The sequence below is a fragment of the Mchenga conophoros genome, linkage group LG10 (genome assembly GCF_057382185.1).
Source record: "Mchenga conophoros isolate Kocher_MC1m ecotype Shallow Benthic linkage group LG10, M_conophoros_male_GT1.1, whole genome shotgun sequence".
NCBI lineage: Eukaryota > Metazoa > Chordata > Actinopteri > Cichliformes > Cichlidae > Mchenga > Mchenga conophoros.
Genome location: NC_140535.1, coordinates 11,263,865 through 11,287,841, shown reverse-complemented (window position 1 = coordinate 11,287,841; position 23,977 = coordinate 11,263,865). Strand labels below are relative to the sequence as shown.

Here is a 23,977-nt window from a genome sequence, read left to right as displayed (position 1 = left end):
GAAAATTATTATTCTCATAAATCTTTTCATGTTAGAGTCTTGCATCTACGGAAGAAACTCCACCAAAATGGCATCACTTGGAGCACAAAAGCTTTATGCAGCTTCGTTCACATATGCAGTAGTAGCGCCAAACACCCGCCCAACTAATGCTAAAGTGGAGTGCCCCTTTGACATAATTATACGCATCCCTGTTACACATATGCTGCAATTTTAACATATGAGGATGTTCTGATGTAAAACATTCAGTTGACATCATTACTGTACACAGTCCTCAGTTTTCCAGTCGTTTTTTTGCAGTCAGATTTTGATTGCACTCCCACAGTGTGGACAGTCGACATTAGGGGTGTCACGATAACCGTTTATTAGCATTAACTGTGATATTTAGGAATGCAATATGGATCTTGTGCTAAATATGCACATGTAATAAATGTTTTGCTTTTGTTTTTTTGTATGCCTCTGTAGAGTTACAGTCACAGTCCCTCATAACTTCCATGCAGTTGTATTATGAGTTTAATTAATTTGCCAAAAAAAGAACCCAAAATAAACAAAGTTATATTAGAATTTGACCAACAGCATTAGTGCCTTTTTTTTTATTTTGATAATGTTGTTGATTTTTTTTTTTTTTTTTATCGTGACAGCCCTAATTGGTAAGTGGTACACAGAGTTCTCTGAGTCGGGGAGAGAGATATACATATTCCAATTTATGTTGCAGGTTACAATAAAACAAGAGTAATGATAAATGGAAGTTCATACCAGTAACACACAATTTACTTCTTTTTTCTTTTTTTTTTTAATGAATTTTTGTCATTTCATCCTGCGCTGCACACTAACAGCTTGTCAAACTGTTTGAATGGAATTTGGTGGATCTTCGCTAAGAGTTTGGTCAACCTATGAGGCCAGATTATACCGTTTGTTCTAGTATAAACAAGCACTTTTTGTTTGTTAAAGTATCACAACCACAAGTGTTTTTAAGTAAATTGGTGGAACGCGTTTGACTAGGGTTCAATGATTTGCACTTACACTACATTTTGTGATGTAAACTGACACAAGTATCACATTCTTGTTCAGGTTGGTTTATTGACAGAAATCAATTCAAGCATCCATTTTCATATATATATCTATATATATCTATATCTATATATATATATATATATATATATATATATATATATATATATATATATTTTTTTTTTTTTTTTTTTTTTTTGTCAATAGTAAATGCATATCTTTAATAAACACCAAGCAAATACGGAGGGAAAACATTAGCGGCCCTTGCATGCTCGCAGAAGAAGAAGAAAAAATACAACAACAAAATTCCACCACTCGTTTCAGGGAGAACATGTATTACCTGCTTTCTGAACACGAAATCAGCACATTGTTCCCCAAAAAGCTGTGAGGATCTTCTGTTCTATGCTTTCACTTTAAATTTTTTGCTTATATGAGAGAGAAAATAAATTTCTTTTGACACATGTTCATGGAGTGGAGCAGGAGGAGGAGGAGAAAAAATGTGTTGAACTGATTTCAATGTGAATTTTCTTGCCTCTAGTGTATATGTGTAATTACATGTGAATTGTACTGTAAATATGATATCTTTCACTTAATAGTTCTTAATGCATGAACAAAAACATGGCAGTTCGTAATACCAGCTAGCCTCACTGCTAATGGCATGGACAGCTTCTCTAGCATTGGCATACTTCTGCAAACGAAACCTAAAAAATGAAACAGAAGAAATACACGGTGTGCACAAAATAATGGAGAAATCAATGCAAAGTCCTCTGACAGTGAAGGAGTTTCTGGTGGTCCCGAGCTTGTATCGGTTCACCCATTCCCTCCAGAACAAGGCTAATGCTAATGCTGTTGAAGATGCCTGGAAATTACAGTATGCGGCCTTGGTGCACTCTCAGCGAATGGGAATTTCCTAATAACTTTAGGATTTGCAGAAGATTTCAGTACAGGACACCTGCTGCATTTACCTCAGCCATGGATAAATCACTCAGTCATCCGCGAATCCTCTCAGAAAATTAAGGGCATGATTGGCTTGCTGGCTCGTAGAGGCTAGAGGAGCAGGTTTGCCTTAAGAAGGCGAGTGGGATGTTCTTACCTGTTCCTCAACAAGACAGTCGCATGTGCCCTTGAGCAAGGCACTCAGCCAGTTGCCTAAATGCAACTGCTCAGTTGCACAAATCTGTGTAGGATGGTAGTGAAGTATTTTTTAGCGGGGGTGAGGGTATTAATACAAAATTATTCCCTGGGTGCATGTAAAGATCCACGAATCTCATAGTATTATTAAACAGTTTAGTTAATGTGGGCTTGTGCTCTTTTCGATGTTCTATAAAGTGCCACGTTAAATGCCATTACACATCTTACCAAAGTTTCATCTCCAGTCTCCACATTAGCTCGCTTCATGTGGCACTGAAAGAGTGAACCACAACCACGCGAGCATGTTGAACCAACCAAAACACCAGAACAAGGCTGACTGGCTCCTCACTGTTGGAAGAACTTTTGTTGGTGCATTCATTATTTTGTATGTACCTTGTAACTGGTTTTGTTTTGCATGACCTGAGTTTTAAAAGGTTAATTTTCCTACATTTTTACTCCGCACCATCTGATTCATCTCCACAGCCAGGAAGAGAAAGATCCAGTGTTTACATGCTCAAAATTGCACTTGTTTTACAGCCAGTTCTGCAAATCTTGTGAAAAAAACTGTTCATAAAACTGGAGGACGTATCGCGCGATTGTGGCAAAACGCGAATATGTACCTCTGCAAAAGTAACTGTAAATCACACAATTTGGAACAGATGCACCAAGCGGATGCTGTAGTTTTATCAGGTTCAGCATAAGCATTAACATCAAACGCCCTTCAGCAACAAAGGATGTAAAGGATGCTTGCTATTAGCATCTGAACGTAAGCCATGTGATTGCACAGTGAGTTGGTGTTCCCTGTATTTTCCTCTCTAAAAAGTTGCCTCTGGTTAAGGTCTGTTGTCGGTTACTGTACGAGGATTCCCGCAAAGAAGCTGTGCTGATTCCCACTTACGCATCAGTTTACTGTACCTCCTTCTTTAAAGGAGGAAGACTAGATCATGTTTAACCAGTAGGTAAGAAAATTATCCAACACTTTTTAAATTTTGGCAATGGAAGAAAACAAAAAGAAGAACCCCACAAGATAAACAGCCCATTATTTTGCTTTTTCCTTTTGTTTCGGTATAAATTAGTAAATGATTTTTCTTCATTTCTGTGTTCATTTCAAATTTATTGTATTCGTTACATTTGTTATGGATTGTTATTCTTACTGTTGTTGTTGTTTTATCATAAGAAGGAAATGTAATTCATCTGATATACTGGCACTGGAAGAAAAATGCATTTGTTTTTTTGTACTGTAATTGTTTTGTTCACATTGGGCGCTTATTTGATTCAGTTGTTTAATAAGGTGTTTGATTTCATTTGGAGTACCAGTACTCATGAAATCAACATTTGTGTAGTATGAAGTTGTATTTTTTTTGTCAGTGCAAAATTAATGTTATAGTGTCGATCAGCTTTTTTAGGTGTTTGAACAAAATGTGTTTTTTACAAATACAAGGTGTTCAAGTATGTGGTATAAAAAGGGTTATCATTCAAACAACCAACTTTTTACAAATAAAGGCTTATACAGTAAAGAAAGCTAATGTCTTTTCATTTGCCCTTTGTGGACTAATATATGACACTGTTTTGTTTGACTTTTGATTAATTTCTTTTTCAGATATTAGTCCCCAAAAGGTAAATAGCATAAATACAATGTTGCAAACCAAGAGGACAAAATCAGGTATTTGCCATTGCTACTCCAGGTTGTTGTCAGAGCTCTCACCGCTTAGCTGGTGTCTTGCTTTTGATAAGGACTGCTGGATATGAAGACAGTCTGAAAACAAAAAAATTAAGAAAAATCAAGAGTGTCTTCTTTTAATTTGATTACAAAACATTGCGCGTTTATGAGAATATACCTCCTTTCATACCCTATTTCCTGAATAAAGACGCAAAGTGACTCCTGCTGACAAGTGTAATATTTGCCCCTTTTTCAATTCAGGAACTATTAAGATTCATTTTTCTTTACATTCTTTACAGATGTATGATAATAAATCAGAGAGCAGGAATGCCTTTGTGGGGCAGTTTGCATTCTACAAAACACATGATGATTAATTTGCTCTTTGCTAAGACTCTTTGTCCTCTGGCTGAGGGCATGGTGCTATATATGGTTGCACATTAGGGTTGTTTTTTTCCTGGATGCAGTCTGGGCTTGAACTTTTAGGTGGTGAAAGTGAATAGAATGGGCTCTCAATGTAATTGCACCTTGAGCAAAGACAGCAGTAATGATCCAGAGAGAGAGATTTAAAATATGTTGCACAAAGGAATCTAAACTTTAAGAAACATTCATTACTGTCCAAATCAGCTTATTGATTATGCAGATCAAGTAGCACGGTGGGTTTGGAGGGGCTTTGGGATGCAACCTGTGTCCCAGTCGTCAGTCTCATTTGAAGCAACAACCTGAATAAAAGCACATCAGTGTTTTAAATGTAAAGCATGTACTTTTACCACACTACTAACATTCTGTGACCTCCAAATGATCTAACATGCATAGACAAAATGTATTAACTCGTTTCGATGCTGTTTAAGGTCTGTTCATCAGCTGCGCTTGCAGTCATACTCAGAAAGCACAATATTTTCCACTGTGTGAAAGCCATGTTCCTCCCAAAGTGCAAAGACATTCAGTTCAGGTCCACCAGAAGCTTTAAATAGCCTTGTAGGTGTGAATGTGTTTGTCTACATCCATGTTAGCTATGTGATAGACTGGAAACATGTCAAGGTGAGCCCTTGTCAGATCCCTAGTGCTTGCTGAAATGGATTCCAGCCCACTCCTGTGACCATGGAGAACATAAGGTTTAAGAAGCGGATGGATACTTGCACTTTATATGTCTTTAAATACATGTAGCTATCTGTGTAGTTGCAATTACATAATGGAAAAAATCTTTCTTTAAAATAAGTAACCAAATCAGCACATACCAGAATGTGCTGTTATTTGTGTATCCGTAGATTTAAAGAGTCATCAGTTCCATGCCTCTTAATGATTTTTAAACACAGATATCCTGAGATTCTAACATTTCAGTGTTGTGCACTATTACAAACTAGACTAGGTAAAGTTTTAAGTGCTTATTAGCTTCAAAGTTCAGCTCATTAGTCAAGTTCATAACAGAAACATCGATGCTGCATTTACTATCCTCACTGGTGGCTTTGGCTGGGGACACGACAGAATAGATGGATTTTTCATAATTTCCAGATGGGTTGCATCACCCGTCAATAAAATATTCAAGCAAAAACTTCTATATCTTATGTTAAGGTTCAAAATTGAGGAAGGAAAGTACAAACCACCCATGGTCCAGAAGCTCTTGGTCAAACAATGATTTTAATGACTACACACGTGTGGGAAGACACTCTGTACGCAGACAGCAAGTAGTCTTCGACTTCCTCAAAGCATACACAGATTTTATACCGTCAGGGCTTGATTTACTGACGCCCCTTCATGCGTCACAGATACATTTTATACATACGTCAAATCAACACCACAATGACCTTTAACACAGAACATCATCTTCTATTTTCATGGCCGATTCCTCCGGTCAACCTTTCAGTTCCTCTTTCTTGCCGAGAAGACAAGGACGGTTCCTCTTTTACCGAGACACTTTCACCGTTACAATCCAGACATGACTAATCTCTCTCTCCTCTAAATAAATCTAACTCATGTGTGTGTGTCACGACCTCACTCAGCCTCTATGTCACCTCTCGCACTTCTGACCTTTTACCAGACCAGAGGCTCACTGAGACTATGTATATGTCATCTGCTAAATAAATGTTCTAATCAAAAACCTCTAATGAAACCTTAATATAAAATGACCTGATATAAGTGTTTTGTAAGCATGTATTGCAATTCCTTCTATGTTCTAGTTTTCCCTCAGCATGTATCACCTGAACAGTCACGTCAGTGAAGCTTAAGACCTTTAAAGAACCTGAACATCAACTCAAATAAGCACAGATATGCAATATGTATAAAATAGTTATAACTGCATCTGAAATACAAGGTTAACATCATCATAAACATCTTAAGGCCTTCTTAAAGCTATCTGTTACATTGTTAAAGCAATGATCATACTGCAGATTTATATTATTAATGCAATGGTACTGATGATAATTATTTAACAATAGCAGTAAAATAATTTCCCTGCTCCACACTTATTACCTCAGTTAACCCTCTCAGGCTCAAATTAAACTTTTTTTTGCTAATGCACAACCAAGTCTTGCAGTGGTAAAAAAAAACCCATAAAATATGTATGTGGGGTAATCAGGTTGTTCGTTTTTAACTGTTGCAAATCGGCAACGCCTGCCTCGAGAGGGTTAAGAAGCTTAATAGAGTTGTTGATCTTTTACCTGTTTAGATATATTGCCTGCCTACAATAACCTAGCTGCTTAAGCTAACATGTCTACTTGGATTGAATCATGTTTCTGAGAAAAGGTTTTTCTCCCAAGGCCTAAATACAAATGCAAACTTAGGTCATCCAATTCAAGGAATTCAGATACACACTATTAACGTGAATCTATTTTGCCTTTCATGCCTGGTGCCCGCTAAGCACTTGCATGCTACTGGGGATTTATCGAATTTCAAATAAGATGAACTTCAATCACAATGCGTGCACACAGCGGTGGTAGCATCGTTGCCGTTGACACATCCTGTTTGGAGCCCCAGTAAGACTCTATACCCATGCTAACTGCAGTGTCATGTGGCTAGATTTATAAATAGCAAGGCTTGGGCTAAAAGCTAATATCAACTCTTTTTTTTTTTTTACAGTTTCTATAACCAGCTAATTAGGATTAAACAAAAGGTAGAAATTAGACTGGAAACATATAAATATTGGGACTAACTAAGTTCTGAACCATCCAAAGAACAGCCAACAGTTCAAAGACCCCCTCTAATGAATATGACACTTTTAAGCCATTTTTACCATGTTAGCCTCATTGCCTTGGAACATCATGAAGAAAAAGAAGAAAAAATATGATTTTGACATTTTAGACATTCAGCTTAATTAACAGCAGCCAGTTTAGTGTGATTGGCAAACAAGGTTTTATCTAACATTAGTAATATATCAAAAGCTGTTTCCCTAACTAACTAATCAGTAGAGTTAACAGAACTTATGTTAGTGCAACGGAGGCTTAACTGCCTGTGTTAATCTAGATAGCTACCATGTTTTCAATGAAACATTCTTTCAATTTATTTATTTATTTATTTTTTGCCCGTCCCGTTTGGCTCTTTTGCCATCAGAATTATTGTCTAAAGGCAAAGAAAGATGCCCAACGGATTTACTTTACCAAATTGACCATCCCAGCCTTGCCATAATGGTCCATTTGATTCACCTTTTATTGTTTATTTTGTTTTCACTTGCTGAATACGGGACAGACTTGACTGGGGGAAAGAAGGGGAGAAAGAAAGAGGGAAAGAGAAACAGCTGAGAAGAGGGACGGGGGAGAAGGGCAAAAAACAAAAACCAACAGAACGGGCAGCAAAAAAAAAAAAAAAAAAAAGAAAACCATATATCGATCACCTGGATCACCTGTTGAGAAAGAAAAAAGAAAACAAGCAGAAGAGAACAAGAGTAATAGAATAAACAACATCACAATGATATATGGGAATATGACAGTAAATACTAAATATTAAACATTATTGTGCAGCACATAAGATCAACAGAACACAGTGTGCTTTGAGGTAGGAGCCAAAAAGGGTGAGGCAGAAGCCAGGGGGAGTTGCAGTGACGCGCCCGTGAGCTCCGCCGGCAGCCAGCTGTGCCTGAGTGACCGAGCCCCAGGCCGAGAGGCCGGGGGCACCCCACCTCCGAAGTGGCCCGAGCGAGCCCCAGGCTCCAGGCCCCGATAAGTGGCCGCCAAGGAGTGAGCCGGTGTGTACCTGGACGCCCATCCCCAGACACAAAGAACCACCAACGCACCGATGTCTGAGGGAGTCCGCCACTGGCAGGGGAAGTGGTGGTGGGGGGACGCCATCTCAGGCCCTCCAAACCTTGGAGGGCCTGAGATGTCCCCAGAGAGGTGGCGCCTGACACCCAACCTGACATATAGACACAGACATACAGGCACACACAGACACAAACATCCATTCCCACCCTCATGCTCTCATATGCACTTACTCCACACTCAACCAACGTGGAGACAAACATAAAGAGACGCTGTACACACGATCACACTCCCCAAGCGTACTCTACGAACCGGGTCTAGGTACCCTTGCCCCTGGAGGGGGGAACTGCACCCAGACCTAGGTGGTGTTACCCTTTTCCCTGCGGTGGGGAGAGGCAGACTGCCCCGACTCCGCAGCAGCAGGGAGGCCCCACACCCCAGACCGCAGTCGGACGGCCAACTCCTCCTCCTAGCCCCCCCGCTCCAGCAGGTCGCAGAGAATGGGGGTGAGAGAAGACTCCAAACCTCCCTCCACCCGCTCATTGTAGTGTTGATGCATGTGTGTTCTAAGGTGCATTTAAAACCCAGGAGGGCATGGAGCTACCTGCCAGAGAGCAGCAGGTAAGCGCATAGTCCCTCCTGCTAGCCCTCAATGTCTACGTGTATTTAACATTGAGGGGTGGGCAACGATGCCAGGGGTGAGGTGTACACCCTGATGGTCTTTTGGAGTCCGTGTAGCGTGCCCACCCCCAAGATCCTATATGTATGTGTAATGAGAGTGTGAGCAATGTGAATGTCTAAGTTGTGGGATAAAATTGAGGCAGAGGCAGCCAGAAGGGGACAGGGGGGGGGGGGGTAGCCTCCTCTGCACCCTGGTGACACACCCCTACTCCAAGGCCCTGCATGTGTGGGTGGTTGTGGTGGAGCGGGAAGAGGGAGGCAGCTGGAGATGGGGAGGGAAGGAAGGGAGGGGCAAGTGACCCCTCCCTGGGGCCAGCTCCCCCGCTGACCCCAGTAGGCACCCCCATACTCCGCGAGGGAAAGGGGGCCCAGGCCCATCCAGACCGGGGCCCAGTGCAGCAGCGCCTCACGGCCCCACAGAGCCCAAGACAGTCCACCCAACCCCACCACAGAGAAAACTGCACCCACCCCACCATCCACTCATCTTCCAGACTACATGAGACAATAGACGCCCAGGCTGAGATCTTCCTCCACCTCTCCTGTATCTCCCCTTCCTGCAGAGAGAGTTCCTGAAGAGAGGAAAGCTCCTGCAAGATGTGACAATCTCCCCCACCAGTTGAAGAGCCCCCCAGGTGGCTCGACGCACCTGCGGCACCCTGCGCCAGGGATGGGCCCCCATGCACCCACCCGCCCACAACCCCGGCAACACACCAACCAGGACCCAAGCCCCCAAGGCCCGGCCAGGGCCCCAGCCCAGAGACGGAGCGCCCCCAGAACCTAACGCCCATCCCGGACCCACCCAGGGGCAGACAGGCTACCAGGTCAGTAACCCACGTCCGTCAGCACAGACCCTCCCCTAGCCCCGCTGCACGCAGCCACGAGGAAACAGTCACCTGAGAGCCAACAGAGCCCCTAACCGGACATGACCGCTACCCCGGGTTGAGCCCCCCAAGGAAGATGCCTCCGGGGAACCCCCCGACGCCCTAAGCCTGTCCCTACCCCCACACCAATCACAACAGTGAAGGCGGGACCAAACTAAGACCCCCCACCCCCACTAGGTGATGGAGCTGATCAAAGGAGCCCAGAGCAATTGATCTGATGTGGTGGCAGAGGCTGTATCAAGACTAATGTAATCTAATAGGTAATTTCTATATTGGTTAGAATTAAGATTATTTTTATTTTTCCAGTTCATGAGGACTGTTTTCTTGGCTATGCATAGGGCAGTGAAAAACATATGGGCTATATTCTTTTCTGAAGTGACATTATCTAAGCTGCCCAATAAACACACTAAGGGGGAAGTTGGAATGTTACATTTCAGACACTTTGATAATTCTTCACATATCTCGCGCCAAAACTTCTGAACTGGTGGACAGAACCAAAGAGCGTGGATATAATTGTCCGGTGAATTGGTTTGGCAGTGTGAGCAGTTGTTGGTAGACGTAAAGCCCATCTTGAACATCCGATGACCTGTATAGTGCACTCTATGTAATATTTTGTATTGAATTAATTGAAGACTGGGATTTCTAATTAGATGAAAGGTTTTTAAGCAAATCTGAGACCAGAAGTTTAGGTCTAAGTTAACTGATAAATCCGCTTCCCATTTTGCAATAGGAAGTGATATTGATTCATCTGTTTTAGAAAGCATTCTGTATATTTTGGATAGTAATTTGGGGGTTTTAAGAGTAAGAAATTGAACCACACTTGGTGGTGTTTGCAGTTCAACTTGACCCGGTTTAAATTTCTTTTTTACTATGGATTTAATTTGTTGATATCTATGGATTTAATTTGTTGATATAGGATTAAACAAAAGGTAGAAATTAGACTGGAAACATATAAATATTGGGACTAACTAAGTTCTGAACCATCCAAAGAACAGCCAACAGTTCAAAGACCCCCTCTAATGAATATGACACTTTTAAGCCATTTTTACCATGTTAGCCTCATTGCCTTGGAACATCATGAAGAAAAAGAAGAAAAAATATGATTTTGACATTTTAGACATTCAGCTTAATTAATAGCAGCCAGTTTAGTGTGATTGGCAAACAAGGTTTTATCTAACATTAGTAATATATCAAAAGCTGTTTCTCTAACTAACTAATCAGTAGAGTTAACAGAACTTATGTTAGTGCAACGGAGGCTTAACTGCCTGTGTTAATCTAGATAGCTACCATGTTTTCAATGAAACATTCTTTCGATTTATTTTTAACATCTAGCAAGTTTTTTGTTCTTCCTCTGCTACTTCTTTTTCTAACAGACATGACTTAACTGTGCTCACCAGTAGGCCTGAAGACATTTTGACCTTTTGTACTAGAATAAAGCGCAAACGTAACTAATAACTACAGCCTTGGCAAGTGTACCAGCAGGTCATGCTAGAGTAAATACCAGTAACCTGAAACTGAAATCGTGAAATGTATATTGACAATATTTGTTTCTCTGTTTCTTCATTTGTTTGCATACTTATTTTTTTCAATGTAATGTAATTTAAAAATTGGGACGCACGCAGACCTCTGCATGGAGCCTCAGGCTCACCATCCGATGATGAAACTTACCCAAGCAGACACTAGCATACTCGCTGATGCGGAAAAGCATAACATGCCTTTAAGTCTTTATATTTAAGACTTTATTGTTTAATATATGCCAATGTATATATTTGAGATTATTCATAGTGTTCAAAAAGCATTTTTAATAAGCCACTGATGCACAGTGATCCACTTATTTTTAACAAAAGCAAAAGAAAAGAAATGCTTTACTTACACTGTAGCAGTTTGAATAGCAGTTGTAAGCCTCGGACATGCAAAGCAGGCTTCTACTAGCCACAAATAGTATCAACAGCCCACCTCTTTCTTCTTTTTCCCATGTTCCCTATTTTTCTGCTCCATATCAGTTCTTTTTTGAGGCATAGCTTTTTTTTACTATGAATAATTCACAGGACCAAGAAAAGGCATGCAGTAACACGGTTAAAATGGAAGAGAATCGGTCTCAAAATTTCCAGCGTATACTGTAAATATTACACACATGTATATAAATGATATAGTAAGTAAGAAAATGTAGCCTGAGATTTTAGTTTTTTTTAGTTTTTTTTAAAACACCATTAAGGCTAATGTACCGTTTAGCTAGGATTTACTTGTTACAATATTGTTTCTTGTTGGAAAGGGTTAAATAAAAAGAAAATAACTGGATAGTTTGAAACACGATACTACAATATTAAGTTGCAAATGAAAGAAGAGCACATTTAGCAATGTAAAACATATTTATGGGCAATACTGAAGCAAGTGTGGTTAGATTAAACAAAGATACTCTTATTCCAAATCACCTAACATCATGTATTTAAAATGGTTTATTTTGTCTGTTTCATTTCTTTTACGTTAGTTTCTTCATTTCTGATTATAATGTGAGATTTGGGTAAATCTACTTATTGTTTACTTCAAGTGATACTGATCTTCATCCTTTCAGGCTGATTTGATATGTAGTCGTGACAGACTTGGTGTGTTTTCGTCGTTGCTGCTTAGCCTTCTCTGGTCGCTCTGGCCTGTGTAATGATGCACTGCTGACGCGTCCTCCTTCAGATACGATGGAGATTTAATGCACAGGTTTGTCTCTTCCTAATTGATTTCTTTTAATTTACTCTTGCTAGACTCCCCCAGACACTTCAACGGCTGATTACGCTGCCAAGTGAGTTCACCTTGAGAAGAGCTAAGGTTCACATACAGTATAAATAATATGTCTAACACGCAGTTAACTCATGATTAACCCATGGCCTGTTACAGCTTATTAAATATGCTGGAGAAAAAAAAATCATGTCATTTGATCTGTTTTTTTTTAGTGTACATAGACATTTTTGCATCCTATATTTTCATCTTACTGTCAGTGCACGGGCTCTGTCTGCATTGAAGTGCACAGCTTTTCTGAGGAGATGGATACTGGGCTGGTGAAGTAGCTCAGCGAAATGTGCCTTCCATTTCCGTGTTCTATTGTCAGCTCTCCATATAAAAACATAAAATATTGAAAGGGTGCATTAACATGGATCAGAAATTGATGGCTGTTTCTCTCAGAGGGGAAAAAACAGCAGTTAAAAAAGCACTGGATTCTTTGGTTTGTGGTTCAAACCACCAAGTTTGTTTCAAATGTTTTTAATAAATCATCTTTACTAGTTGTAATTATTGCATTTATGCTTGACCTAGTCAGCCTCACCAGATCAGTCCACTATTCCAAGAAAAGGTCATGTGACCGAGCATCAGCTTGGATTGGTTGAATGGATAATGATCAACTATTCAGCTAATAAACACTTACATCTGTTACTTTACGCATCATGTTCATTCTTTAAGCATCTAGTCTGACACGATCGCTGCTATAATACTTGGTGAGCAGGTGTTTTAATTTTACAGCATGTTCATCGGTGTTACCATGGAGTTTTTGTTTGTGACGTGAAAAGAGAGTGAGGAGCTGAGAAGGAGTGGAAACATAATGCGTGTAATATTAAAATATTAATATTAATATTACTGTGACCATGACTGAACTACTAAGACCACTATGTAGAAAACCCTATGTCTAGGAAAACACACAAAAGGGTTAGGTCAAGACTACATATCCCAGCACTGCATATTTTTGTGTTTAATATACCCAAGGAAGAATATGCCAAAGTCATTTTTAAAAACTAACCTATAAAGTGTGGTTAACAACAGCTGATTTTTATCTCTAAAATTTGCTTCATCCCCTCAATAACGACCACTCCAACCACTCCAAGGTCTCAGTATTCTAAGCTGGACATAAAAAACTGTGAATATCTCTTTAAAACATTAGTGTACTTTGTGGAAAACACACATTTCCACTTGGCAAGAACCATCTTTCAGTTAAGTGTTGAGAAGATCACGGCTCTAACGCATAAAATTATACTTTTGCTGGCAAATCTAACAGCTTGCCTCTCAATTTATTTTGGCATTTCCCTTGTTGCTAAAGGACAGATTTTAGACGATCAAAAATATCATTAGACAAAATGGATGTGGGGACGTTATGCATCTTCTGAAAGCGTAACGTTTCTCTGTGCCAGAAAGGGTCATCTGTGCGATTGCTCCTTTTCTTTTTCTTTTTTTACTTCTGGCATTTTACAAAAGTTATAGTCCAAATGCAGCACTGACAGCTTGTCGATTAGACTGTTTGCTGATGTAAATGTACTCCCCTTCTGCGCCCCTTGTTTCTCTTCCTGAGACAATTCGTCACAGGTCGCCCTCTTCAGTGACAGACTCTGAATTTCAGAGATGACAAAAGTATCAGGAGATGTTGCGTCTGACTGACTGTATCCCACTTCTTTTAGGTTTGTTTGCACAATTGTGTCAATCTCTGTGAAAGCGGCGTCTCATGCTAGCATTTGATGGCAATGTGAGATGATAGTTCAGTGTCACTGCGTGTGGTTTTTAGAGGCAAGGGGAAAATAAAAAAGCAATGCAAAGGAGACTTTTTCATCTGTGTTAGTCAGATGATGTTTCACACTACACTGTTGTTTTTTTTGTTGTTTTTTTAAAGTTCTTACTCTCGCATATGATTTGGTTTTGTACCATCACTGTTTTTAGAAGTGGTAAGGTTGCTTGGTAGCTGTGGGGACATTAAGCGAAGCCACGCTAAATGCCTGGCCTATATATTTTTGTTATCCAAGTGGGAGAGGAGGGTGAAGAAGAGCCAGGCCTGCTGAGGTTGAGGAGTGTGGCATTCTTGGCTTCGTTGCATCAAGCTTCCCCCACCCAACATGTACATGTACATCCACATGCACATACTTAGAGAAATGCTCATCACAACACATCTAACAGGCTGGCCTGCCATCTATTGTCCAATGACTGAATTGCACCCCTGTTCTCCTCAATAGCAGCAGTGTTAATGCGAGTACCTTTTACATGACATCATTTATCTGACCGCTTCATCTGCAAGACAAAGCAAGAGCGCAGGAGGAAAACACATTAAAGAATAGATGATATTTGTTTATAAATGGCTTTGAGCTCTTTAAATTGGGGGACTTGGGGGCATACAGTGCATTTTGACCTTAAGTGGGCCATACCAATAAACATTTCTGTCAGTGTAAATTAGTTTAGCTGCACATTTAATCACTGAAATATCTCAAAATAAGAAAAAGAAGTGCAGTTTCAACAGCACGTCTCAGATTTACATCATAAAGAAATGATGCTTTATTTAATGAAAGAAACCTGTCAGCATGACTCACTGGGCTTTAAGGATAGGAAATAAATGTGTAAAATGACAGAAAAAGTTCTGGTAGCTCATTGCCCAGTAATTATTAAGCAGAAGGTTTTTTGTTAACTCACAAAAAATGTTGATAGTGAAAAAACAGGAACTTTCATCTAATTGTTTATCCATTACTTTGGAGCAGAATGAAACACTGTGGGGGAAAAGTTGTAAATCTTCATGAAAGATTGAGAGACATTTAAGTGCAGAACATTCACAGACGTCTTCTTCTGCACTGGGTACACTTTTATTTTCAGAGGTGCACCTTTACAATTACACTCATATACTTTTAATTGATTTGTGTTCTAAGCAGCACTTGTCATAACTTACTACAATGGTTTGAAAGTGCTGTGGTACTTTTCCACCATGAGGGGTTCAAATACTTCCCCCAGCACTGTGCATTACTACAACAACCAGTCGGATTGTTCAGATAGGTCCGTCAAAAAAAAGCAGAAGAAAATACCACTCAATGTGTACTCACTCTTTCTGAGCTCGGAGTTTTACGCCCCCTCGCAGTCTGCCGACAGGGAAGCACTGTTTGCAGTGGGTGGATGAGTAAGTCTGTGTGGAGGTATTACACAGAAACCTGCCGGAGGTTTGAGGAGGACACAGCTACAGGTCCAAGCAGCCTCGTGAGATGACGCTCGCGGCTTGGTGGATGCTACAGGGTGCATGCATCATCAGCTCTCCCCTCTGATTCAAACTAACTGCAGAGCCATTAATGTGACTGGAATAGAAAGAAGAGTCAGTATAGTGTGGCTGAAGGGTGAAACAGTCAGAAAATGGCAACAATCTAATCTTCCCATTTTATTATCCATGATGGCTAAGTTGCGGTCTTGCTTGCTCGGTACAGGTGCAAGCATTTATGTTCCCCAGAGCATTTATGACAATGACTCTGATGATCCCTTTCTCCTCTAAGGCTACCACTAAAACAAGTGGTCAGGATTTTGTGAAGCATTCTTTAACAGGTTCCCAACATATTTTAACAGTAGATTTTTTTGGATTTCTTCTGAAGTGCTTCAATAGCTAATGGGTAATTTTAGTTTTTTTGTTTTTAGTACAAGTATTCAAGCGTCAAGTGAATGAATCAGGTGATGAATCAAATCTTTATGCTAAAATATTAGTGCTAAGCATTCAGTTGAAAGCAGCAGCGTGATCATTTATAGCATCATGGGGTAAACTCTTAGACTTACTCTAACAAAGAGGCTGTAACTGGCCCCTAATGGCTGTGCATGTGAATGTAGTATTATTTTTATTTTATTTTATTTTAATATATTATTTTCCCCATGACCCTGTAAAACTGTATAATTTTTTGCAGTAATAGTGTAAAAAAAATGACTTCTTTGAATCAAAATAAACATAGCCAGCCATAAATGAAACAGGCCATTGTTTTGCTGAACGTGGACGATCCGTCACCTTCGATAAAATTTAGCTAAAACAGGAAGCACAAATTTGAATGTTTTATCAAGTTCTGCCAGATGTCCTATTACAATGTCAGCTTCTGTCACTCTAATCTCTAAAAACAGATCTCTGCGCATGAATATGTAACACCTGTGGATTTTCTAGTACACAAAGTGTTCTCATTTACATCTGTAATTCAAGTGCTATTGTTAAATCAAGCCTGAGTGGGCTTTGGTTGCATGGAGGTCAAAGAGTCTGCGTGGAGAGCTGGAGAAGGACCGAATTTGCCAGAAATGTGATCTAAAATCTGCCCTCAAATAACAAGGGATCTGCTTATTGTGTTTCTATAATCCTGATCTCAACTTATGTGGGAATAAGCATTTCCCAAATGTAACTAACTGAATACATTATTAATGGTTCTACTCATTCATTAGTGGTTTTCCCACTTGACTTGTCATGGAATCAGAACGCTCTCAGACTCTGATTAGCTGGTCGTGAGTCATGCTGATGCATTTATTTAAAGACTGGCCCCTTGTTGTTTCACTCTGCAGTTCTGCCCAAACACACAGCTGCCAACACTTTCTTTTTCTTTTTTTAAATTTTCAGACAAAGCCTACAGACAGTGATATTGTGTCATTTGCCAGCCTATCACATAAACGTCTTCTGGATAATGAGCTCTACACGCCTTCCTCCGCTTCCCACATCATGCCGCTGCCTCCCTCCCTCACCCCTCCAGTCACCCCTAATCAACATTTTTCACATTGTTAATCACTTATGTCAGCTTCTGGTAATTATAGACAATTAATCATGTATGATTCACTGTCTCTCCCTGTCAGCATTGTGCTGCACGCTGTGTGAGCGAAAACGACAAAGGTGAAACTGCCTTTATTAAGTAGGCAGCAGCACCGGGGAGTGGACTCCCCAGTGATAAGCGGCATGTTGCAGCGCTTTGGCTTACACTTCCTCGAGGCAAGCGATAAAGGCCAGGTGGAGATTAAATTACATTAATTCCTTTGCCAGAAGCCCTGACCCAGAATGACTTACAAGACAAGGAGGATGAGCTGTGGTGAAATTACTGCCAAAGTACTGAAAAATGAATTAACCATCATTGTCAAAACACCTGCCATGTACAGTCAACATTTCAAAACACACACACACACAGAGCAGACTTCACTCAGTCCATTTGTTTCCTTTAAGGTCACGTTGTATCTGCCCAAAGCATGACCAGATTAGGGGTTTTCTTTGCCATCATTTCTCATTTTAATCCACCCTGATTTAAACTTTTTGAGCCCGAATGCCCAAATCTATAATTTATGAAAAACAGTTCTCTACACACCCAGTGTACACACCTTGTCTGGCAAACATGGAAATGCAAACATGCGCATTATCAGCAGTTCTGTTACCATGAATTCCCCGACCTTGCCTGTGATACTGTAATGCATTTACCCCTTCCTCTTCTAGACCTGCTTGCACGGCGAGTATAAAGTTCAGTTCTTAGGACATTCTGTGAGAATCCCCACAGCTTTTGTAAAGATGTGCTCTGTGCAGCTCTTGTTGGTGCTTTTAAGCATTACAGGTAAGCACATTTCTGTCTTACATTATCATTTGTTTTTTTGTAGCAAGTTTACATTTTATTGGAAACCTACTTGAGCTCTGATATTGTTTTACAGGATGTGTCGAACTCATCACAGTGACGACCACGCAGAAATACGTCAATGTGACAATTGGTGGTAGTGTCCTGCTCGACTGTACGTTTGCCACTACAGTGGCGACAACTGCCGACCTAACAATCCAGTGGGAGTTTCTCTCAAAATCCGCCATGACTGCACAGCAGGTAGATGGAGTCTATTGTTCGGATTACAGCCATGTGCCAACTAATTTGTAGTTTTATGGACCAGGATGATGAAATGTCTTTCAATTTAGTAGCTAAAAATAGGGTGTGCAAGTTGAAGTTCAGGCCAATAAACTCATGCGACTACACACGGTGATCACTTCTGAAAGACATGAGTAATTTTGTGTTTCTTCCAAGTTCTCCAGAGCAGATAAGAATCGCTTTCTCAGAACATAGCATCATCTTCGAGATGCTTCAAAATGCTTCGAAGGAATTGATTCTCATCAGAGCAGCAAACATTTAGTTTTTTCCTGTATTTTAAATATTTTAAAAACATATGTCTACGCACAGCTACACATACAGGTTTGCGCCTTTTCCTGCTGTGCCACGTTTTCTTACCAGCTAGCAGACACACCCAGTCTGGATCGCGAAGCCTGTGACTGAGATCGACAAATATCTTTCAGGCAGTGCTCATTTAACCTACAGCCACAGACTCACAAATGTGCTGCTTCATGCAATGTCAAAAAGTGCTTTTAAAGACATCTACTACATGCTGATGTGAAAAAAAAAAAAAAACGTCGGTCCTGTAAATATCATATTAACTGGAGAACTAAAGGTTTCATCTCTCCAATTATTTGGATCACTCATGCAAACTAGCTCGAGGACAGTGAGTTTGTGCAGCGATAGCCAACAGATGATCGGATCTGACTTCTTGCCATTTGCTTTCAGATCTTTTACTATCAATCAGGAAAGGTTGTTATTCCCAAGTCTTACGAAGGCAGGATTCAAACTCCAGCTGCTCCAGGGGCCACCATGAATGCCTCCATAACTATAAGAAACATGCAACCATCGGACTCTGGGCTCTACACGTGTGAAGTTCACAATTTGCCCGACGTTGATGGACAGTCTCAAGCAAATATCATCGTGAATGTCCTCGGTGAGTTTTGCCCACTTTTGAAATAGATTTTTGGTGTTTGGTATATTATTGTGTTTTTATGTTATTACATTTTCAAACCCTGTTTGATCCTATTTGATCATTTTTTAAAGACAAAACATGAACCCTAACACACTTAGGCCACACAAAAGCACGGGTAAAAGTGAACAAAAGGAATGAGTCATGGAAAGGAACCTACACACATTCTCACAGTCCAGGAATCAGAAAGGTTGCGAGGGTAAACAGTGGGTGTGTAGGAGATTTCATGCTACCTGATTACACCCATTAGAATGCTGCTGCTTCAGCCATTATTCTCCTCCTCTAAGTAAGCGTGTGTGACTCCCTGAAAAGGGAGTGCCAGTGTTTTTATCGAAACTGTGATTTCAGTAAGAATGTTTCAGCTATCTTTCCTCACCTGAGATTTCTGTATCAATTATCAATGTTGTAACATTAACAAACCTATTAAAGTAGTGGCCCTGAACAGTGTAAATAGGGAATTACATTCATCTCAAATCCCCTCATTCACCGAGTTACCAGGACAACCTTGCAGGCCTCAGTAGTTTCCATGGTTACTTCAGCAGTCTCCTCATTGTCAGTGTTGGAAATTAGAAAAAGGACTGTGACTGCATCCTCGTACTGCATACAGAATATATATGAGTGTCTGCTGCATGCATGTGCTACCTAAATACTGTACAGCCTTTATGGAAAAAAATGACTGGGGAGTGGGGCACTTTCTTTCTGACTGTGAGGCACAATATGAATATGTATGAACACACTCATGCTGATTAACATGGGCTCAAGGCTGATTTGCATCACTTATTTTCACATAGAACGACTAACACTGGACAGCTTTGCCATAAATTACAAATACATATGTATAGAAACTTTGTTTGTTTTCCTGATGTCTTTTTTGTGAAAGTTAAAACGCATGTGGTATCAAACATGATTTTGGCGTACAGTTTGTTTCCAACTGTCTTACTGAACGATCTAATAATCAGCGGGCAGCAATGAAACACAGATTGCCTCTTCAGTAGCTGCTGAGCTCACGATGAGGCCACTCCTAACGTATCCTGAATCACGATGACTAATGGCTAGCCACGTGACGTTTTGTTTGATTAAAAGGATTTGCTATTTTAACGAACAAATCTGTTAACCATCTTTGATAAACAATCTACAATACACAATGAATTGTTTAACCTGAAAACTCCAAGGAAAGACTAAAAAACACGCTGGTGTATGAATGAAAATAAAAAGGGCACCAGAATTTGCCTTCATCCCTTCATTTTCCATTATCTACTTCCTATGGTCTACAAAATGCATCTAAATTGCCAGTGCAGTGTCAACAGTTCACACAGATAGGGCAGAGAGGAGAGAGGACCCTCATACTTGCGATCTGCTCTGGCTGGTGATTTATTCCCTCAAGATTAAAATCTGCCAATCAGGTGTTGGAGAGACACTCAGCAGTGGAAGCCAATAATTGATGGCACCTACAGGGAGAAACCAGCATAAACAGGAAAGAAGAAAATACACACTGATAAACACACACAGAGCTGCGGACTGGAATATAGCGGTAATCAATACGGTGTAGACCATCTGTTCTAAAGCAGCGACTGAAAGAGCATCTAGAGGCACTTGACCATTGCTGCTTTATCCCACTTCATACTGCAACAAATTTCAGAAAAGAAAGTACATTTTTTTTATCTGACATATCTACTAGTTGTTTCCAGTCCTCAGTATCTAACTCAGTCTAAGAGGATTATAAAACAATGTGGTGTTAAAGAATAAAATCAGCACTTTCAATGTGTTTTGCTTGCAGTCCCATCAGATGCTCATAAGCTGTCACAAGTGTGATTTCCCCTCTAAAGTTACCCTGTGGTTTCACTGAAATAACATCAAAGCTTGCGGTGGTAAAACTATACAAAAGTAATAAAAAAGAGAAGAGAAAGAAAAAGAAAAAAATAGTAAATTATTCATATTTCATCAAATAATAACAACAGTCGCCTCAAGGTGTCATATATTATAAGGTAAAATCCTACAGTAATACAGAAAAAACCCCAACAATCAGATGACCCCTATAAGCAAACACTTGGCAAAAGCTGTTTTGACCAGTTTGTGGGTGGGGGTGAGGGGAAGGAGACAGGACAAAAGACAAGCTGTAGAGGAGAGTCAGAGGTTAATACTAACTAATTATTAAATGCAGAGTGGTCTATAAACACATAGAGAGGGAAAACGAGGAGTGAAGAAGCATCATGGGAAGCCCCCAGTAGAAGTGTTGCAACTAAAGGAAGGTTTGGGGTCACCTGATCAAGACCTAACTATAAGCTTTATCAAAAAGGAAGGTTTCAAGGCTATGATGATGACTGGATTTCCTTGCCAAGCCTCAAAGGGAAGCTGATCTCTTTATTCAGGAGCTGCTGTTTAAATGGCTTGAAAAATGTCAGTGTTTTCTCCAGGCTGAATGTGTGCTTTGTAATAATGTCAAGTAGCCAATAAAGCCTTAACTTCCCTGTGGTCCGCCAGAGAAACCATCTGCTCCTTACTGCGCCGTCCATGGCAATGTTGAATCGGGTCACCTGGTCACTCTGACCTGCCACAGTGAGCAGGGAAACCCAACACCGACCTACAACTGGGCCAAACTGGATCAGACCAAGACAAGGAGGCCTGTGCTGGGAAGAAGTGAGTCCAGCATCTATATACACACACGTGTATGTGTATATATATATATATATAAATATATATGTATATATATATATATATATACACACACACGTGTATGTGTGTATATATATATATATATATATATATATATATATACACACACACGTGTATATGTGTATTTAAATATATATATATATATATATATATATATATATATATATATATATACACATATATATATATATATGCGCGCATTAGCACATTTACCATCTCATGAATCTGAGTGAACTTTGTTTTTTCTCAGCAACCACAACTGGAATACTGGAAATCAAAAACATCTCCCAGTTTGAGTTTGGGGAGTACCAGTGCATTGCTACAAATGTTGTGGGCTTTGCAACATGCACCATTGAGCTGAGTCCTGGTTTGTCCTCACATTTATTTTTTGGGGAGCTTTAATATGTGTGTTTGTGTGTGTTTGTGTGTGTAATAATCCCCCCTCACAGGTATAAAATGTTTGTGTTTGTATAGAAGTGGCAGATGGGGTTATCGCAGGCGCGGTTATCGGAGCGCTGCTCGGGTGCGTGCTGATCGGCCTTGTTGCGTGGTTCATCGCTCACACAGTCAAGAAACACAAATACAACGCTGTTAAAATGGCAGAGGCCAACGAGATGAAGTGAGATTACAGATTTTTGATACACTTCTTCCATCGATTTGGTCATTTAGAGTTCAAGGGTGTAACGGCTACTGTTTGTTTGTCCACTAGGGGGAGCTCTCCTCCAGCCCAGGAGGCCTATGAGAGCATTCCCAATGCAAACACGGCTGACAACGTTCAGGATGAGGAAGAAGGCCCTCAAGCCTAAATGCCACTTTAAACAGCTACAGCATTGCATTAGCATCACTATTATGTATACCAGTCTTTGATATGGAGAGAATTCAGATGTAATGAGAACAATGGAGCTAATCTTCATGTTTGAATTTGCTTTTTCTGTGCTTACTCAAATTCTGTCAGTTTTACAGCTTTTTTTTTTTCCAATTTCAGTTAAGTAATGAATGTTTTAAATTTCAATCTTTTTTCTTACATTGTGTGAAAAAAATAAACTGTATGAACATGATTCTAAAAGATTTTTTACATAAAAGAAAATCAAATAAATCACATTGATGATGTCATGCCTATACCAAGGGACATTAAATCAGAGCCCAGTTTTGAATGTACTGTATTCCATAGGCTTTGTGAATAATTCAGCATTGTTTGATTGCACTCGAATCCTATTGTGGAGATCAGGGAAATATTTTACTGCTACTATTCATAAGCATCATCATTACCATTACATTAATTATCATTTCATCAAAGCATTTATTCAATAGATTACACATGTTCTTAGTTAAGGTTATTACACCTACCACAGAGAGCTTCTGTCTGGTAAAAGGTTAGAAGCGCCAACGGGCGGGGTGAGGCTGATTGCGTTGGAGGTCGAGACATACACACACACACAAACAGTAGTTAGACTCGTGTTTAGGTAAGAGTTCAAATAATAGTTTGCAAAAGCTTGTGACTGCAAAATTGTGTTTGCCTACGGGACAGTTTGTTCCAGGAGATAAGCGAGAGCTAGAAGATTAATAGGAAGCACCTGGCCTCGAGACGGAGAAGATGTCCTTTTAAATGTGTCAAAAGTCGTCCACAGAACATTTGTGGTTTTGAAACTTATGCATGTATTGTATCTGCTTTGACGCATGAGGGGGCGTCATAAATAATACCCTGATGTTATAAAACAACTGCTTGTGTATTATTGGGCGGAGATCGATGCTGTCTGCGTGCAGTGTTCATCTCCCCACGCGTGTGTTCATTAAAATCATTGTTTGACCGACTCTCCTGGACCAATTGTTGTTTTTGTGCTCACCCTCAATATTTGAACTCGTAACACTATGAATGATCAATATGCTAAGTTCCTAACACTGAGGTCGCACCACTTTAATGTGCACAACCAGCTCAGTCTGTGATTTTGTTTTGTCTTTTTTTCTGATTTTTATCATAACCTGTGTTTTAAATGTTTTTTAAATAACCTTTTTTTTCAGTAGTAACAGAAGTAATAAATGTAAAAAAGTTACACCATCAATTTGTTTTGTATCACATGCAAACTTCACAGATCATGATTAAATAAAACATTTCTGAATCACCAGAGTGCTTCAAGATTTGTCACATGAGTGTCAGAGGCTGTGTTTACTGAGTATTGTGAGAGTGTCGAGGATATGCTGTGTGA

General features: G+C 40.0%; 1 protein-coding gene across 1 annotated transcript; it reads left to right on the top strand.

The window, feature by feature from the left end:
- Window positions 1-17,743: 17,743 nt before the first annotated feature.
- Window positions 17,744-23,909, top strand: LOC146565408 (V-set and immunoglobulin domain-containing protein 1-like). The gene is made up of 7 exons (XM_085288540.1): window positions 17,744-17,872; window positions 17,967-18,130; window positions 18,857-19,064; window positions 21,582-21,737; window positions 22,024-22,140; window positions 22,248-22,392; window positions 22,483-23,909. Exons 1-7 carry the CDS (start codon window positions 17,830-17,832, stop codon window positions 22,577-22,579), a joined length of 930 nt encoding a protein of 309 aa, XP_085144666.1. The 5' UTR covers window positions 17,744-17,829; the 3' UTR covers window positions 22,580-23,909.
- The last annotated feature ends 68 nt before the right edge of the window (window positions 23,910-23,977 follow it).

What these genes read in the sequence shown, in the direction of transcription:
- LOC146565408 (XM_085288540.1), top strand. Translation starts at nt 17,830, where the DNA reads ATGTGCTCTGTGCAGCTCTTGTTGGTGCTTTTAAGCATTACAG. An exon ending in GGTGCTTTTAAGCATTACAG is followed by an intron (nt 17,873 to 17,966) that starts GTAAGCACATTT and finishes ATTGTTTTACAG; the next exon opens with GATGTGTCGAACTCATCACA. An exon ending in CACCATTGAGCTGAGTCCTG is followed by an intron (nt 22,141 to 22,247) that starts GTTTGTCCTCAC and finishes GTGTTTGTATAG; the next exon opens with AAGTGGCAGATGGGGTTATC.